Below are 20,039 nucleotides of genomic sequence, written 5' to 3' on the forward strand. Positions count from 1 at the left end.
TGCATATATTCATACTAAGTTTTTTCCAGTCCAAACAAGCCATCTATAGCCCAGATTTAACATGTCAAACTGAGATCTCTTAGAGACATTATCAGTACAGAAACTACATATATGTCTATCATTGACTGTTTCTTTTTAGGTATGGTTATCTTTTATTCATCTGCAACTATCTATACATCAATTCATTTCTATGAAGCTGCCGAAATAGCAGTTCTCATCCGCCGGATTCTGCACATTAGCAACATCTGCTATAAGGTCATCTATCAACAGTTTCTCAAGTTCCCTACCTATCGCCTCAATTTCATCCCCAAAATTGCGCCACAGCATCACACTGTCCAGAGTCGTCTCTGTAACTACCTCCTTCGCCATCTTCTCCTCAACGAGCAGCAAGTCATGCAGCTCGGGCAGGATCCCATGTTTCTGCAGCATCAGCCGTCTGCTCATCATCGCAGGCTTCATCCATGAGTTTGGGTCCATTGATTGCTGGAAAATCTTGAAGAGCCATGAGTTTATAAGGTCGAACAGCATCCTCCTTTCTGACCTCAAGCATGAATCGACAGAATACTTCTTCTCAAGGTTACCGAACACCCGCAGATCCAGAGGGCACTCTGGTGAGTGCCACTTTGACACCAAGGGATCGAGGCCGGTGACATCAAGTCCAGAGTCAACCATCACATCAAATATGTAGGAAGATTCCCAGCTCTGATCTCCACATGTTTCCTTCTCGTCAGAGACCGCAAGTAATCCTTGGCCAACATCTTTCTCAATTGACACGAGCATCTCTGCATCTGCAAATGGTGCAGACTCCATCTTGAGAAGCTCAAGCTGCTTTCTCAGCTCTACCAGTTACAAAATAAGATAGTTAAAGGACAAAAAAGGTATAGGTCTGGAACAAATCAAAATGTGATGATGCCTTAAAAACTAGTTAGGATGGTTAAACATAAAATGGCTGCTAGAATGGAACAAAATCTAAGTAGAAGGATGATGAAACGTGGCTACATGCATGATGCAACTGAATCCCAGATAGTGATACTTGGAATAGAAATGAGAATGTGACAGGCCACACTCTAGAACATGGTCTATAGAGATAAAGATGGTAATTAAACTATTCTAATGGGAGATGCATCTGATAAAATTCAAGTTTTAACAATTAGACATATAAAGAAGAGATGATGCTCTGTAAATTTTATTCAAATTAGCCTTGTAAAAACATGCATAACTTTCTTAAATTTCAATGTCCCAATTCCATTCTTTGTATATAAATTTCAGAAAACGTATGAAAATAACTTTGGGTTGATAAGACCTATTTTGGTTGATAAAAATTAACCATTTTCGTGACATCCACATTAATTGAGGAATTGCTAGGCATTAGCTTTTTTGGTAAGATTCACTTGGATAAGTTATACCATCCTTGGTTCATTATAGCTCAAGGAAGAACTGATAGTACTCCTTGAAAGAAAAAAGAATGGAAGTATTTGTTATGAAAAAACATACCTCATAAAATATGATAACATGGATTTTTCTTTAAATACTCTCTTCTAGTAACCAAAAAAATTTAATTCTTTACAATGATTAAAATTGAAAACTACTCCAATTTATGGACTAAAATTCTAAAACTAAATCTAGCTAGAAATCCACAACTATTTATAACTGTGATTCACCTCTAATATGGAATCGTTATCAACATCCTAGATAGTTGTTATCTCTAATTTATCAAAAAATCAACTTAATAAATTCAACACTCCCCCTTCAAGAAATTTTTTGAGAACAAGATCATGTTTTAGATATCTTCTCATACTAAGCTCTCAAAGGTTGGTTTTGCCCATATAAAGCCGTCTTCAGTTTGCACCCATAATCAAGATGCTTATCTAAAAAATATCCATGGTTGGTTCATATAGAAGCATCTTGAAAAGCATCCCGCACATCCAATTACCATAATTTACAACAGTTAAAACCTTTCATGGCAGGCACCATCTGAACTGAAGTCAGTTTAGTCATCAAACTGAAGGTTTCCTCATATTCTTCTGCATATTTTTGGAAAAAAAAAAATCACAAGCAACTAGCCTTGCTTTAAACCTGTCCACCTTTCCATATGCCTTTTTATTGACCTTGTAAACCCATTTGCATATGTCCTTGGGTTTTAGAACAGGATCCTAAGTTCCATTTTTTATGAAAGCATTTTCATCTCCTCATCCATGGCAGCATCCCACTCTTTCCCACCTTTTACTTCATCAAAGCAAGTAGGCTCTTGTTCATCTAGTGGGTTAGAAAAATAGTAGGTATAAATACTTACAAAATTATTGTCTACATATCTTGCAAGCTTGAGAATATCCCTCTTTGGACATTGATTATTTGTCTCCACTATGCTTTATTGTTTTTCCTCAGTCTTGTGCTTACTTGAATTCCCTCTTCTTCCTTGCTCCTTTACTGATGAAATAGTACCTGAAGTTGATCACAACTTAACACATCTGGTTGCACTGAATTTAATCTTCCACAATCAAGTGGAATTGCAACAGAATTGTAATAGAAAGGATATCATATCAAAGACTTGACATTTTTTGAGACAGTGAAGATCTCTGGGTCCATGCATTTCCATCTCTATTCCTTTCATCATATCTGACAAATATGCATTTCTTTGTCTTTGCCTCTAGCTTAGTCCTCTATGAGTCTACTATGTGAACATAACCAATTGATCCAAAAAAAATTAAATGTTTCACAGTTGCCTTCTTTCGAAACATTATGTCATACGGAGACTTTATATTTGTTAGATTAAGTGGCACCCTATTAATCACATAACCAACATAAGACATACCTTCAACCCAAAGTGCCTTCAGAAGATTCTTTAGATGCAACTAGCTTTTACATGTCTCAACCAAGTGTATAAATCTTTCTTTTAGCTACACTATCTTGTTGGGGTATATCAATACAAAAGTTCCCTCTTGATACCTTAGGCAACAAAATGAGGTGAACTCCTTGGAAGTATATATTCTCCTCCATTATTTGTCTGCAGCCTCTTGATCTTTTTTCCAAATATATTTTCAACCTTTTCTTTGAATTCTAGAAATCTACCGAAGATCTAAGACATGTTTAACAAAGCACACCCAAGTGAACCTTGTAAAATCATCCACAAAGATAGCTACGTAATGAGGCCCAAAATAATGAAAAGTTCCAGCTAGTTGATCCCATAACATCACTATGTATCAGCTTCCGAAGATACTTGCATCTTAAGAGTGAGTTGTCAAATGGAGTTAATGCATCTTTACATAGTGACAACCTTCGCATACTTGTCCACTACCAAAATTGGTTAAACTTAACAACCCTCTAAGCAAATTCTGATGCACAATCACCTTTAATTTTGTCAAATTAAGGCGTTCAAGCCTCGCATGCCACGAGCATGGTATCATAACTACTCATCTTGTTAATATAAGATTGAGAAGCATGTAATGCATACATGTCTTGGCTCTCCTGGCAATGTCAACAATATCAGACTAAATATCCTTAAAATTCCATAAGAAGTTGACATCTCTCGAGCCAAATGATACATAATTACCATCATCAACTGCATTAGATATCGAGAAGAGGTTTTTTTTTCATACCTAGAACATGGAACACCCTCTGAAGTGTGACAGAATTGTTGCCATCCTCATCAATTACCACTATTCCCTCCTTTTGCAACCAGATGGATAGTGTTGTCAATAGTAACAATGGTATCACAACCTCATATGAGTGAAGACTTGAAAATTTTGACTCATCACCTATCAACTAGTGACCACAACCAGAATCCACGATCTAATTGTCATCAAAATTGGTGGAAGCCATAGTAACAATCATTGTTCTCTTGGCAATGGAACATCCTCCCCATTCATTTTCATTCTAGTCTTAACTCCAGCCATATTGTTCTATTGTAACTTAACCTGACAATTTTTCTTAACTTGACCAGGCATCCCATAATAGTTATAACATCCCGCATCGAGCGATAGGAAGAACCAGAACAACTTACCCTGATGGGCCTACACGAACTTCCCAGGAGGTCACCCATTCTTGAGCTTCCCCAGCTCAAGCACACTTATTTCGGGAGTTCTTTGTCTACATGCAGCTCAAAAGATATTCAGTTAGTATTATTTCCTTCCTTATTTATCCTCGATATATATAACCATTCTCTGGGCTTTGGGGTATTACATTCTCCTCCCCTTGAGCACATGACGTCCTCGTCATGCGACCTTGCAACTAATCCCAAACCTTCTCCCCTTTGGACTTTGCCATCCTAGAAACCTGCTAGAATCCGCTCCTTGTACAGGCCCTCAAGCCCCGGCGCCACTCCCTGCCCTCATCGGACCGCCTTCACCAAAGGTCAGCTCTGATATCACCTGTAACATCCCGCATCGAGTAATAGGAAGGACCGAAACAACTTACCCTAATGGGCCTACACGAACTTCCTAGGGGGTCACCTATCATTGAGCTTCCCCAGCTCAAGCACGCTTAACCCGGGAGTTTTTTGCCTACATTCAGCCCAAAACATATCCAGCTGGTGTTGTTTCATTCCTTACTTATCCTCGATATATATTACCATTCTCTGGGCTCTTGGGGTATTACAATAGTAACACTTGAATGACTTCTTTCTTTTGAGAAAGAGTTAGCATTTTTCCTAAACCTTGAAAATTCTTGTTTTCTTTCCTTTCCCTTTGAAACTCTTCTTCTGTTTTCCAATCAATTCACTAGCTTCTTCATTTTTAATGGAAACAACGGCCACTACTTGGCCAGGGATTTTTGTGAAGACAGGAGATTAATTTTCAAACCCTTCCAAGGATGGTTGTTGTGCCCAACTCTTGAACTGAAGTCACAAAACAAATATATTTCTTCTAAGTCCACAGGTCTTCTCATCCAAATTCAACAAGAAAATTTCTGAACATAAACTTTCATCGTCAAAAAATATTGTGCAACAGAAAGATTTAACTTAATTCGTATTGGTGAACTCATTTTCTAACATCTGCAATCAAGACTCATCCTCCTTGTTGAACAATCTATCAAAAGTATGTCAAATTTCACTTGCAGATTTACACCAAATAATATGATGAAATAAGCCATGAGTGATAAATGTTTCAAGACAAATCTGTCCTGGGATTTTTTGTTTCCATTACTTATATTTCTATAATTTACCCTCTTTATCTGGATCAACCATGTATTTTTCTAGTTTATCCTCTTAAATTGGACCAACCTTGTCTTCACCATCTACAATATCCCATAAATTTTCACCAAGAAGATAAAATTCCATTCAAGTCTTCCAAATTCGATAATTCAATTGGGTCAATAATTTGATACCCAGTACAATTGCTCATGCAGTCAAATCCATTAGAAAATTTCTGTAAAACTATTTAACAGAAACTACCTGATAATGGATCTTGTCAAAAAAGCTTAATATCGATGACAAAATTTGTACAAAAATTCTGTACAGCTAGGATTTTGAAGAAAAATAACCAGATCTAAAAACTAGACTCGAACCAACCAGATAATTTGCACATAGACCAATAATGATTTGAACCACCAAAGAGAGAAACAAGAGAACTTTAGATCAGAGTTGACTTTGATACCATGTTTGAAAAAAAAAAAAAAAAAAACGTAACTCATAAAATACAAGAACACCAAGGTATTTCTCTAGATACTCACTTGTATTAACCAAAAAATCTGAACTCTCTACAATGATTAAAACTAAAAACTACTACTTATAAACTAAAATAATTTAAAACTAAATTTAGCTAGGATTCCACAACTATCTATAGATATGACCCACCTCTAATTTGGAATCGTTTTCAACATCCTAAATAGTTGCAATCTTATCAAAGGATTAACTTCTTTTTTTTTTTGGATAAATTTTTGCTGAAATTTGAGTATTTTAGATTAGGCAATTACTAGTTGCACTTAATGTATCTCTGCAACTGTACGATATCCCAATGCTGCAATAAATGAGGTTGTTATGCTGTTTTAAACATCATAGCTTCATTATCTTTTTGGACGTTATTTAATTCTGTATACAGATCTAAAGCAACACACGTTACAGTAGATGCATAAAACGTTTTTTCACTTACCATGAAGGTCAGCATTGACTCTATCAAAGCATTCAGAACCAGATGACACATCTTCTGTAAATGGGACTTCCAGAACTGAAAGTGGACTTGGGTGATCAGGCTCCTTTGAGCTTGAGGGAGATTGTGGTTCAGGAACTGTATATTTCTGAAGAACTGAATCTTCTTTGGGTGGTTCAATTTGCAGTTCCTGAAAGATCATAAATAATTAAAAAGATGCTTTTAAACAAAATAGGAGCTTCATTAGTTTAATCTTTAAACCACATGATTCCAAGATATAATTCACAGAACCTATTTGCAAGCATTAAATGTACGTGTTTATTGAGATCGTAGCCATGAAAAATGTAAGAACCATAACACAACAGTTGCAGCATCAGATCCAATAAACAGCCAAAATTTGGTTAATATTCGGATTCAAGAACATAGATATGCAATATCAAGTGTGATAAAGAATATTCATCATCAATTAACTACATATTATCCTAACTAAATTAGGGTCGGTGGCATAGCATTTATAATATAATTGACTTCTAAAATTTGCATGGACAATGCAAAAGAACATGACAAAATTTTACAACAGATGCCCTTACTACCCACTAGTAAAGGAGTGATAAGATAAAGTTTCAACACTCTTCATACGAAAAAGTTGCATAAGGTAGCAGTGAATGAAAATAATTGATGTCATGTTCCATCACATAGTTACAAAAAAAAAGAGAAAAGAAAAAAGACAGATAAATCACAGGAAAGGGCTTCCCAAACTAAAAACAAAAAGACTTCCAAACACGTGCCCTGTTTCTGGATATTCTGTTAATATCATCACATATCAGTTTATGGACTTTCTGTAGCACATACAAATATAAATGTGCTTGATATTTGACATTAGTCAAATTACACAAAGCTATAAGCAAACATCAAAAGTAACTCAAAATTAGAAAGAAAAATATACGCAAATTGAATAGGAAGCATGAACACAGCAGTAACTTGAGTTACGGGCATTAAGGAAAGTAAGTACAATTGAAATACACAAGGAAATTACCAAAAAGGAACCAAGTCAAAAGAGTCTGTATGTGCTTCCACTCAGCAATTATAATTCATATCATGTAGGAGCAAAGGACATAATAGAAGACTAATTATTAAATCCAATAAACAATAGAATAAGCAAATGTATTAAAATCTAAAAACTGTGGAGAGAAAACCAAGCACAAAATGCAAGAAAGCAAACCAAACACTAACAAGCATGACATTAATATGCCAACACCGCAATTTTCATAAAATTGGGATTCATTATGGCAAGGAGCAACTAAAGTTCTGTCACATGTTAATGTGAAAATAAAAAATGCCTTCATTTCTTTTACATTATAAAGACAAATACAATAAAAACAAATCAAGCCTTCATCCCACTATGTGGGCTTGGCTTTATGAATTCAAGATTTCCATTGATTTCTATCTGTTGTCATATATTCTGTAAGGCCCATATACTTAATATTAAACCTAAGTGTCTTCCACCAAGTCTTTTTGGACTCCTCTACCTCTTTTGCTAACTATTTGTTTCATGTCATCAACTCTTCTCACAAGAGCCTTTTTTGGTCTTCTTCTCACCTAAGCAAACCATCTTAATCAAGTCTATAACATCTTATCTTTAATAGGAGCCACTGCGATCTTATTACAAATAACCTCAATACAAATTTTATCTTAGCCACTCAGACCTTTTATGGTTGCACATCCATCTTAGCATCCTTATCTCCAATATGCTCATATTTTACACATGCTAGTAATTTATTGCTTAATGTTAAAAACCGGTCTTACAGTTATCTTATTTCCTTTAGCTTTATTGGAATCTTACTAACACATAAAATACCAGAAGCACTTTTCCATATTGACTAGCCCACCTTAATTCAATGAGTAACATTCTCATTAATCTCCAAGTTTTTTTGGGTGATTGATCCGATATATCTAAATTGATCTTTTCTTAGTATGATTTCATCTTCCAATTTTACCATAACATCATCTACATTTATATTATTACTAAACTTACATTCCATATATCTACCCTACGCAATTTGAATCCTTTATATTCTAAAGTGTTCCTCCATAACTAAAGCTTAGTGTACACATGTTCTTTTGTCTCATCCACCAACACCAAGTCATTTACAAATAGCATACACCATGGCACCTATATCTGCACATCTTTAGCAAGTTCATCCATTACTAGGGCAAATAGGTAAGGACTTAACATAGATCCTCGATATAATCCCATTGTAAAAATAAATATGTGAAAATAAAAGGCAACCTACGTGCATAGGATCCTATTTGTGGGATATAGGAATAAAGAGATCTACATAGATTTTGCCCTTAATTCAAACCCTCAAAATATCTACACTTGAACTAAAATGATTTTGACCCAAAAAAAAAACGTTGTTCTACATTATTTTCTTTACAACAATAATAATCACAAGCCTTAATCCCATTAGATAGGGTCAAGTACATGAAATCCAAACCTCTAGACATCTCTATCCACGACTATATCCTCAACAAGGCCATTATATCCAATTTCAAATCTAAAGGTCTTTCACTAAGTTTTCCTTGATCTCCCTCCTCATCTTTTACAACAAATTACCTCCACTTCATCCACTTGCTTCATAAATGTTTCTATTAATCCTCTTCTTGTATCTAATCTTTAATAGGGGCCACTCCAACCTACTTACACGTGATCTCATTCCTTATTTTCTTTAAAATGAAATACTCTCATGTGTGCATAAACAATAGGCACATATACCCCATAATGGACTCACTTGCTCTTTAGTGTCCAATTTGTAAAAAAATTAATAAATAATAAGGTTATTTAGTTGTTGAGGAGGATCCAACGAGTGTCCAATTTGTAAAAAAATTAATAAATAATAAGGTTATTTAGTTGTTGAGGAGGATCCAACGAGTGCCATTGTCACGTACATGTCTTACCACAAACACTAAACCTTTCCACAAGTTTATGCTACTTTGCAATGATGGTATATAGTGATCAAGAAACATGCATGGCTTGGTTCTACCTTATTCAGAGGGAACCATACTGGACTAAATGGGGTTTCACATCATGAACACATTTAGTGCAAGGATGACTCGACGATTGACTACTAACTTAGTGCTCAAGATGTTTAGCAAGGACAATTGCCAAATCTACAAAAGAACTAAAGGCTTATAACAGGTTTCGACCTTAGCTAGTTGATGTGGATGAGCATTAAAATATGTGATGCAAAAAAGGGCAAGACAGGATTTATCTAAATGTAATTATAAAGACATGCATAACTAATAATTTTAGTATTTCATACCTTCTAAATTAGAGAAAAATAACAAATTATGCAAAAAAGCTTGTTATAAGAGGAATCCTTCATGTATAGGGAATTGCAAGCTTCAAATCAAAAACAAGGGAGGAAAAGAAATATAGTATAAGAAAATATACATCAATTTAAGGGAAAATCATATAGGCTCACCCATTTACATAAGGTATGTGATGATTAGTTTGCATGCATAGAATCTTCTTCCAAATGTTATTCGGGTTAGAATGTTGGACTATAATTATTGGGATGAGAATTTCAAAGAGTTTACCTTTTTTTAACCCATGTATATAAAATATTTGATTAATCTAGATTAACAGCAAACAACGATTACCACCATTTACACATTTGGATCAAAATGCAATAGATTTTTAGTGAAAAACATCAAATTTAGCAATTAAAAAATATCTAGACCTTTTTTTTATTTAATTTGTTTCCAAGAAACAAAACCCATCATCATTTAGCACCTTATACTAAATAAGTTAGGGTCAATGGCACAACAAATCGGTGAGATCAAGCTTACACACAGTTGCAAAGTTTGAGATTTTGGTTATTAGAGCTTCTAGCTAAAGATCAAGTGATAGGTTAACTCTTGATGATATCTCTTAATTAAGAAGTGAGTGGTGTCAAATATTCCTTGTAACTGAGAATAGGGATTGTGCCACAAAGGACATTTTAGCCATTTTGGGGCAATTATAAATGATAAAATGCATGAAATTTTTTAGCTTAGCCATCCTAGAAATCTCAGGCTCGACTACCAATGAGTAAAAGAAGAAAAGAGGAAAACAAGGGCAAAGAGAGTTAAAGAAGAACGAGAGTGAAGGAGGAGGGGCAAAGGTCACTTGGCTCTCACAAGGCAAGTTAGTCCTTTAGTTACTTAGTTCATTTGATTAGTTTATATCAAGCCAAAGTGAGAAAGAAATAGTCTAAAGTTGGTATGTCTTTCCAATAGGGAAAACAACCAACTTATGATTGTCAAGAAGGAGATCTAGCAACAGTCATAGTACACTACAAGGATAAGGGTTCATTTTCAAGTTTTAAAGGTGCATGAATCTTGCATGTTCCATTGTTTAAGCATGTTACAATGCTTTTTTATACTTGGGCAGAAGCAATAACCCTTATAACAAAAATAAGATAAAGCCACCATATAGGCTAAAGCAGCAACCTCCAGAAAAATAAAAACTTTCCATTCCTGTTGTTTAACTCATCTGTGGCAAGCAAACTTTTTTAAAAACTCTGAGGTTTTCTTGGCTAAGTCCGTGTGAATCACCTTCTCAGGATCTTTGGCGAGGTCGGCAACAACGCAGTGATTGCAAGGGCGATTGCTAGTGCTATCATCGAATGATGACCGTCTGGCCAATGAATCGACCTTCTCTAGTGCGACCATTTTCCTTCTCCGTGAGTTCACCTGCAGCCAACATCTACCATCTTCAATGCCAAAGTGTAGCTCTGTGCTACGTCTTTTTATCTTCTCCGATGACTATTCGGGTTATGTGCTGCAAACCCTTTTGTCTTACCCATCAATCTCCATTTTGCAACCCTTCTTTTTCTTTGATGCATTTTCATGATTGTGGTCGGTTATCCCTTCAATGGTAATGGTTGTGATTGCGATTAAGGGCAACAACGATGGTGACAGTTGTGGCTGGGGCTACGGGCTATGGTAGATGAAGTTAAAGGAGATGACCAAAGATGAAGGAGATGTGTAGTGGCTGACGACGACAAAGAACTTCACCATCTCCTGACGACGACAAAGAACTTCACCATCTCCGTCGCTCTCTCCCTCCCTCTGAACTCTCCATCTCACTACTCTGATACCATGTAGTTATTTGGACAAAAATAACTTCTCTTATTTTATTATTTAGATTGAATAAATTTATACAAAAATGGTAACTGCTCATATAGTGGCAGTTACACAAAAAAAACTGTCACTTAGAAAATAAATAACTGTATAATAAATGAAAAATTGTCCGTATAATTTACCTAACTACTTAACAGTTTCTATTTCTTGTACATGGTTTTCTACAGTAATGAAGAAGGAAAACAAAACTAAGCAGTTTATTTCCTCAAATACTAAGTTCCTAAGATTAAAGGCTTCTCTCTAATGACCCTTATTCTACCATTTACAATAGGTTATAAAGGAAGAAAAACCATTAAACTTAAGCCTACCCTAAACCCACACTTTGATTTCATAGTAAATCGACCCATAGCTAGATCTCAAACTCAGGGTCATATCAAGTTGTCGGTTGCATCATTGTGCATTCCTGATACATTCTACTACATTTCTCTTTTTTTCTTCTAATTTCTTTTTCAATTTAGAAGAAACTAATTCTTTGCTATAATTGTTTTTCGCTACGTGTTCTACTATAATTTCTATTGCAATTTAAAAGAAACTAATTGCCAAAGAAACAAATTGTTTTCTATAATTGCTTTTCACTATGTGCTCTAATCATTTGTTTTCTCTTCTAATTTATTTTGCAATTTAAAAAAAAAAACTAATTGTTTTTGCTTGGTGTTCTGTTATAATTTTTTTCTTTCTTCTAATTGCAAAAGAAAATAGAATAAACTAATTGTTTTTCTGTAATTGTTTTTAGCTATGTGTTTTGTAATTTGTTCTTTCCTTTAATTTCTCTTGCAAATAGAAGAAACTCATTGATTTCAACAATAATATTAGTTGTTATTATAGGGTTGGTTATCTTTCATTTATGATTTTAAGAGTTTGCACCTACCTCTTTGTAAATACATATTGAAACAAACGGTGCATAAGTATTTTGTAAGCATTTTAATAAATGTGTACCTCATGTGCAGGAGGCTTGCACTTCACCTCACACCTCGTCCCCAAGCACTCTTATGTGCCTTAATGCACCTCTAGCAACTATGGTCATCACCTCTTTTTATAATTGTGACTTAAACACCCCCCCCCCCCCCTCCACCACCACCAACACCAAACAAAAAAAAAAAAGAATATAAAAGAAACATTTAAAGAGGATTTAGGATCTTATCGATGGTTAATATAACAATTTTTTGTATTGGTCTAACTAATAACAAAATTTGTTTTAAAATAGATTAATATTCATTAATACAAGATTTGTTAAGAATAGAAAGAAAAATATGAGCAATTGTACAAAAAAAAAAAATAAACATAAACTTTCCAAGTAGGAGAAATGTGCATGATGGGACATTGTTGAGAAATGATTCCTCATCATGCAAATTAAATACAGTTATCAAAACTGCTTCAGAAACACATTGAGTTGGAAGATTAATCAAAACTTGCCAACATCTAACTCAAGACTACAGAATTAACAACTCACTTCCACGCCAAATATCTTGCATTTTCCAAAAGAACTGCAGTCAAATTCACAGGCAGCTACCAATTTATAGCCAAAATGTCATCATGCAACTTAGTGACTTCAAAAGCAAACAAACACCATTAAATCTCTTGTTTCTAATATAACAATCAATAGTTTCATCAATTCACATTCAGAAATACCAATCATATAATAGGTTATTAAGCTCCTATAAACATGGACCAATATGTACAAAACAGTCAAATTTTAAATTAAAACCACCAGAAGCATTTAAGCCTATTTATTAAAATTACAGTTCCAAACGTAATGTGGATTGGATCATCCATCGAAAGTGGTGTTTGCATCTGAAATAGAAGAGCAATTACAGTCACAGACAGCCCCCATAGTCTTATGACTTTGACATGGACAAGCAAGATTACATTCAAGAGAGTACTAATTCCTGCACCAAATTTGAGCAGCACCCAATAACTTACAGTAATTATTTGGTGGCCTAATAAAAGAATCCCAGTCTTACACCAATCTTTATTTTCCAATCCTGCTGTATTATGTGCTACTCAAGTAATTTATCATACCAAGTCTTTCCCAATTTATTTGAACTCCACCATTAAGAATGTGTCATGCTTCCTGGTATAAACCAGTTTCACAGCCTCAGTCAATCTAAGAAGCACAAACTTGAACACAAGACACAGATATCACACACTAGGGCATTCGGCAGGTAAATTTTTGAAAAGATTGTATGAGACAAAACAATATATATAACTCAAAAATTAAAATAACTATGTTTTTTGTTTTTTGAGGGGGGGGGGGGGGCTTTTTTGTTGTCAGTGCCAGCACATGTTTTCTTACATACATCTTTCTCCAAAATAGATTTAGTTTCTCTGTGCAGACACACAAAGTTTTGTCAACATTTTAGTCTATATTGACAATAAACCGTTATGTAGGCACCTCCTCCCTTCCTATGTCTCTCTTGCTTCATTTTGATCACCAATCAACCAAATCTGAAAGTTAGTTGTCCAAGTCAAAGAACATAACCGTATTTTATTTTCCTTCAATTAAGACCTACAAATTCATCATTTTGATCACCAATCAACCAAATCTTAAAGTTAGTTGTCCAAGTAAAAGAACATAACCTTATTTTATTTTCCTTCAATTAAGACCTACAAATTCATTTCTTACACAATGATGCTTTGTTTGTCTCCCTAACTTACTCACTGATGCATGGTTAGAAAAGGAAATAAGAAATAGAACGCAATTATTAATAAGAAAATACAGAGGTATTAGGTTCCAGCATATGTAAGAATCATGTGCATTCCCAAAGAATTCGGCATGCTTCATATATTTTAATATATTAATTAGTTCCCGCTGTCAAACTCTCCCTTTTAAAATAACTACCACCTTAAAATCATCATCTCTTCCCTTACTGACTCAAAATGTTGTCATTATCACCTTCTGTCTTTCAAAATCAAGTTGTTCTCTCCTCAATCTGCTAAATGACTTATGATCAAGCAAGAGTACTGAAACTTAGGGTTTACTTTATAGTTTCTCCATGATTGATACAGGACTTGAAAAGATTTCCAATGTCAGGATCAACAATATACTGAATCTGCCTCAGGTAAAAGGAGGTGTCATCCAACAATGGAAGCGACAGGAGGAGAGTCCCCAACAAAAATCCACCTAGTTTATGTTCTTTCAGTACATCACTTCTTCAATCCAGAATAGATTTTTTTTTTTTTTTCTTGAGCTCAACCTGCATGAACTTTTCTTCCCATGGTTTCTCAGACAATAAAAATTTATCAACATCTGAAAATGACAATTCATGGAAACCACACAAGTAACTTGATTGGTGGTTGCCAACATTTTTCTAAAGAGCAAAAAGTTAGATTTATTTTAATTAGGCTCAAGGTTGACTTTAATACCAAAAAGTCAACACAAAAATGAACAGTGAGATTTCTTTGACCCATTCAGAGGGAACAAAAGTAGTTTCTGTAGATGCGAAAAGCATCAACAACCACTTAAAAGTACCTTCTGTAGGAGAAAAAAAAAAAGGACCATCACCCTAAAGAATAAAGAAATCAGTAAGCAAGCAGGACAACAAATAACACATACATTCAGGGAAAAAAGTCCATGCTAGGTACCATCAGAGTTAAGTAAGGTTGCTATGAGACAAGAATAAAAGTTTCCTGTAGACATGAAAACTATCAACTACCACTTAAAATTACCTTGCGGAACAAAAAGACTAACACCTTAAAGAAAAAACAATTCCCAAAACAAAGAGAACAAAAAATAATATATAAGTTCAGGAAAAGAAATATTTATGCTAGGTTCCATTAGTGTCAAGTGATGCAGTCAATTATCAGCAAGCATTACCTCATCAAATACAGTTTCCTTAAGCAGTTGCATGAACACTCATTTCAAAAATTGATCACATAAACCTAGAAGACTTAAAAATGGCATCCCCAATGCAAGGCACCCGGCTTTGTGAGGGTCAGGAGAGGGTCATCTTTGTAAGCAGCCTTACCATTGCTTTGCAAAGAGACTGCTCCCAAACATCAAACCCATAACCTTTTACAAAGGAGCAATGTTAATAACACATTGAAATATTGTTGATTGTCCCTGAACCCACCCAATATGGTCTGTGTTCAGATTCAGGTTGAATCCTCTCCATCCAAGGGTACCACTGGAAGTGGTGGAACAAGACACCGATGTGGTCTGTGTCTAGATTCAGCCATTCAGGCTGAATCCTTACTATCCAAAGTAACACTGGAGGGGGTGGAGCAACACAAACCTACCCAATTCATTCTCAGAGAGGACAAGAAAAACTTTAAACATTCTCTTCAATATTAACATATATTTTGAAGTTAAAAGAAATAGTAGATTAAATTTCTCAAGCAAAAAGTGAACTCCGGTAAGTAATTATTAAGAGATATTGAAGGCTATATGAAAATTAAATAATAAATAAATAAAGCCATTAAAGGCCACAGTTAAATCAAATCATGTCAGTTCATAGTATATGGAAAAGGAAACTACAGCCACCAAGACCACCATAATTACCAAATTTATGTTATCTAACAAATAGTGAGAGATTATTAAACAAGTGAATCTGACCTGTATGTTTAAATTGTTGGGAACCTGAATAGAGGAACCACCATTTCCTGACAACCAACTTGAAGGATCTGAAAGCAACTCATTAGAAGATTGAGAATACATAATCATATAGTCATGTCCATCACCTTCCTCAGCATCAGTGTTCAAACTTTTGCCAATATCATTATTAGCTGGTGCCTCAGACATCAAATACTTCTGGTCAGATGGTTCTTTCTTTTGAAGAACGATCTCTATTTGAGATTTGCTAGATTGCTTTGCATCTGAACAATACATATCATCACTGCAGGAGTGGAGAGAGGAGTGACATTTCTTATTGTCAGATCTTAAATTTCTGGATAAAGAATCCTTTTTCTTGTTAAAATTACCCTTTATTGACTTATTTCTACCCCTATTCATGGCTTCTCCTGGTATCAGGAAACAGCCCGGTTCAAGCATCTCCCGTTCCATGCTTGCTTTTGGACCACCATAGCCAACAGATGAAGCAGGAATAGATCTTGATCCGGATGATTTCCTGAGACCTCCATCCTTCCAGCCATCCCTACTACTAATACCCAAAGGACTATTTCCCAATGTAGTTCCATTATTGCAAACACATCCATCATCAGACCCATCCAGATTAATCACTGTATCCAAATTCTGTGACCTCATTTCCCAATCAGGAATAGTAAGCATTTCACCAAGAGTACTGCCTTTACCAATTGTTCCAACATCTTTATACCTTTGGGACATCTTCCACCTTTCTGAGAGTCTCTTCTTCGCCTCAATGCTTACATGCAACTCCGCAGAATGCAATGAAGACTTCTGGCGGTTACCACAGCGAAATGACTTTCTAGAAATTGGCCTTGCTACCTCTGATGCACTTCCAGAATCACTTTCAGACACATCACATGAGCTCTCATCCCCATTATATCCCCAAAATATGGAGGATGAACATATTGGCTCTCTGCATGAACTCTCCTTCATTCTCCTGGTAATTTCCTTTGCTATTTCTCTTGGTTCTCCAGACTTTGGCCTTGAAAAACAAGCATCATCATGCATTTTTTTCTTAATCCATGCTCCTGTCTCACCAGTGCCAATACCCTGATATTCCACATACTTCCCACAATCTGACAGATTACCATGTGAGGTACAGGGTGATGAAACAGATTTAGTAGCATTCTGCAACTTTACAATATTTGGTTTCAAGATAACAATCTTTGTTGGGGTGATGTCCTTCTCATGTTTCAGTTCTAAATGAACTTCAGATGTCTTACAAGGTTTCTGGATACCATGATGATTGGAGGACCGGGTAGAAAAACCATCCTGACGCTTCTGAGGATAACCAGATTCACATTGCAAACTCTTTTTCTCTGACTTCCGACTAATTGCATTGCTTTCAAACGCTTCAGAATTTGATGGCTTTGTAACTGCTAGATGCCTGCATCCTGATTCAGAAGCAGAACCTTGGAGGTCAATAAGATGCTTAATAAATAAGGGATCTTGATGCTGAAGCAAATTTATCTCCTTGTTGGTGTCTAGCTTGTCAAGTGTATCAAAGAATTCTTTTGCATTATAAAACTTTTCATCTGTGCCACCGTCAACCACTGTTGCTTCCAAAACTTCATACACATCCTTAAATTCTTGCTGCACTGTTGAGTGTTTTCTGTTCAGCAGGTATTCGTATGGCTGTATTTCCCTTTGACATGCCACTGACGCAGTCCTCAACTGGTACGTTTCTGAGAACCCCTTGTGTTTCCCATGAACAGGCTGCCGAGGTGGCAGCCCATCAAGACCCATCAATCTGGCAATAACATTAGGTGACCTCATGGAGTCTGTTTCCTTTGACATTTCATCTGCTAACAGCTTCCTTATCGGGGTTTCATTAACTCGCCCAGTCAGACTCCTCCCTATCTCAGATGTGAACTACATATGGAAAATAAGTTTTAAGTACACAGATTCAGTATAAACAGAGGGATAAAAATCTACATTGACATATGGCAGCAGCAATTTGTTTTCTCAATGACTATCCAGAACTAGGAGTGAATATTAGGAATAACTCAAAATCATGTAGCTCGAATATAAATACAAACAAGAAATCAGCGCACCAGAATTTCCTTGGAGGTACCGCACAAGCAAGGACTAGAATCTGATGCCAATTTTGATTGACTTCTTTGACCTTGAAGCTGCCTGTTTCCTGAAATGAAAATGCATGACAGGATCATGTGATACAGAGATATTATAAATATGACTCAGTAAACAGATGACTCTAGAAGCTCCAGATCACCTAACAAAGTCACGGATGAGTGACGGAAAACATGTACTAGAAAGAACAAAATTATGAATCTGATCTAAAATGCTAAATTCATTTGCAAGTATTATGCAGCCCAACTCCAAATTCAACACTCAATAAAGACAGATGAAATCGAAAAAGTAGTTTTTTATCTCACGAAAGGAAAAAAAAAAATACAAAGGAAATGCGTTGATACAAAATGGCATCCAGATATAAAAGCAAGATATCAATATTCTCAAAACTTCTAATCAAAATCCCCCGCCTTCCCAAATATATTAAAGATAAAGAACTTCCCAAGCGCTAGAGCCTACAATTATGTTTCTATCCATGATTAACCTTAATCCCGCCATAAATACTAAAGAACAAACGAAGAAAAACAAGTAACGTATTGATACAACTACAGAGAAAGAATTAGTCAATTTCACGCAAAAACAAGGCTTACTTCACGAAAATAACAAGCAAACACGGACTAATTCTGAGATTTATGCTTTAGAGAGAGAGAGAGAGAGAGAGAGAGACTGACCTTCAGCGAGGGCAGGATCCTTGGAATTCTTCTGCCGAACTCTCTTCATTCTCACTCATTCACACACACACACACAAAAAGCAGCAGAAGAAGAAAGAAAGAAATTAGACAGAAAGAAAAACGATGAATTTTCTGAGAAAATCTTCGAAAGAAAAGGAAAGAAAACACGAGACTATTCGAAGCATCACAAAACCCTATAAGATTTTCAGCTCCAAATTCAAATAAAAAAGAAATCCGCCAGAAATCTCCAAAATACACTCATTCAAGTAGAGAGAGAGAGAGAGACCAAAATGTAGGTGGAAGCAGCGAGAGAGAAGAGAGGGAAAGAGCAAGGCAGTAAATGAGGGAGATTTAAATCTATAGGAGGAGACGCTTAAGTTAAGAGGGAAGGGGGCCCCACTGGAGCCGCTGATTTGGAAGCTGATTTTTGAACTGAACTTTCAAAAAACACCGATCAGACTGACAGCGAGACTTCTGTAGCCGCTGTCCAATTGCTTTTTCCTTAAAATAATAATGCTGTTCATACTGCCCCTTTTCTAGAACTATAAAAAGCCTTCCAAATCGTACCTACCCAACACCCATATTGCGTTTATAAACTCTTGTTGGTAACTATACTGTTATAAAACTTTAAATATGAGAAATTGCATATTTTCAAAAAATAAAAAAAGCTCCATAAATTGAAATTATTTTTAAAATGTGTTAATCGATACTGTGTTTTTCCAAAAATAGACATTTCCATTTCAAAAACAAAAATTAGAATATTGAAAAATGTTTAAAGATGGAAAATATTTGAAAAATGTGTTATTTTTGTTACACAAATTTGAAATCTCAAAAACTCCAAAATTGAAATTTTAATTATTGTGTTTTGAATGAATGGAGTGGTTGGATGACACTAGATTCGAGTAAAAGTTTTGTATTTGAGTGTCTTATATCTTACTTAAACCCCTTCAAGTCCCAGTTTAATTCTCTTATGGTGGGTATATCCTAATTTATAGGATTAATTATGAAAATAATTTAATATTTTTGATAAATTTGTATTTTTTTTAATTTTAACAATTAACTTAATTGAATGTAATTTTATCTAACATATAAAATTAATTTAAAGAAAACGTGTTCATATTAATTACGCATGTCAAATGAATAAAATTATACCCAATTAAGTTAATTAGAATATAATTGTTAAAATTAAAACAATTAAATAAAGTTACAAATTCACGAAAATGTTTGAATTTTTTTTTTAATTTCCCTTTCTATTATTGATTACTTTTGTGTGTAGGGACAATTGGCTAATTAGATAAATAATATAACAAAATAAAATTATCCTTAACTTTGGGTCATTTTTTAATTTTATCTCATCTTAAGAATTATTTCAATTTAGTCCTCATACATAGTTTGTAGCAAGAGCAAAACAAAACGATATCATTTTGT

At 35.0% G+C, this 20,039-nt stretch overlaps 1 protein-coding gene across 1 annotated transcript; it reads right to left on the reverse strand.

The window, feature by feature from the left end:
• Window positions 1-18,942, reverse strand: LOC127789254 (uncharacterized). Its single transcript, XM_052318111.1, has 5 exons — window positions 18,612-18,942; window positions 17,904-17,992; window positions 15,820-17,721; window positions 6,084-6,270; window positions 1-839 (listed from the first exon to the last, which is right to left on the reverse strand). The coding sequence occupies exons 1-5, from the start codon at window positions 18,658-18,660 to the stop codon at window positions 178-180; spliced, it is 2,889 nt and encodes a 962-aa protein (XP_052174071.1). The 5' UTR covers window positions 18,661-18,942; the 3' UTR covers window positions 1-177.
• Between the last annotated feature and the right edge of the window lie 1,097 nt (window positions 18,943-20,039).

The sequence above is a fragment of the Diospyros lotus genome, chromosome 13 (assembly GCF_014633365.1).
Source record: "Diospyros lotus cultivar Yz01 chromosome 13, ASM1463336v1, whole genome shotgun sequence".
Taxonomy (NCBI): Eukaryota; Viridiplantae; Streptophyta; class Magnoliopsida; order Ericales; family Ebenaceae; genus Diospyros; species Diospyros lotus.

Bases quoted from the DNA above. Each gene is read 5' to 3' on its own strand.
- LOC127789254 (XM_052318111.1), bottom strand. From the start codon at position 18,660: ATGAAGAGAGTTCGGCAGAAGAATTCCAAGGATCCTGCCCTCGCTGAA. The intron at 17,722-17,903 runs GTGCGCTGATTT...TTCCATATGTAG, and splicing joins GTACCTCCAAGGAAATTCTG to TTCACATCTGAGATAGGGAG. The intron at 6,271-15,819 runs GTCAGATTCACT...ATGATCTTTCAG, and splicing joins CCAACAATTTAAACATACAG to GAACTGCAAATTGAACCACC.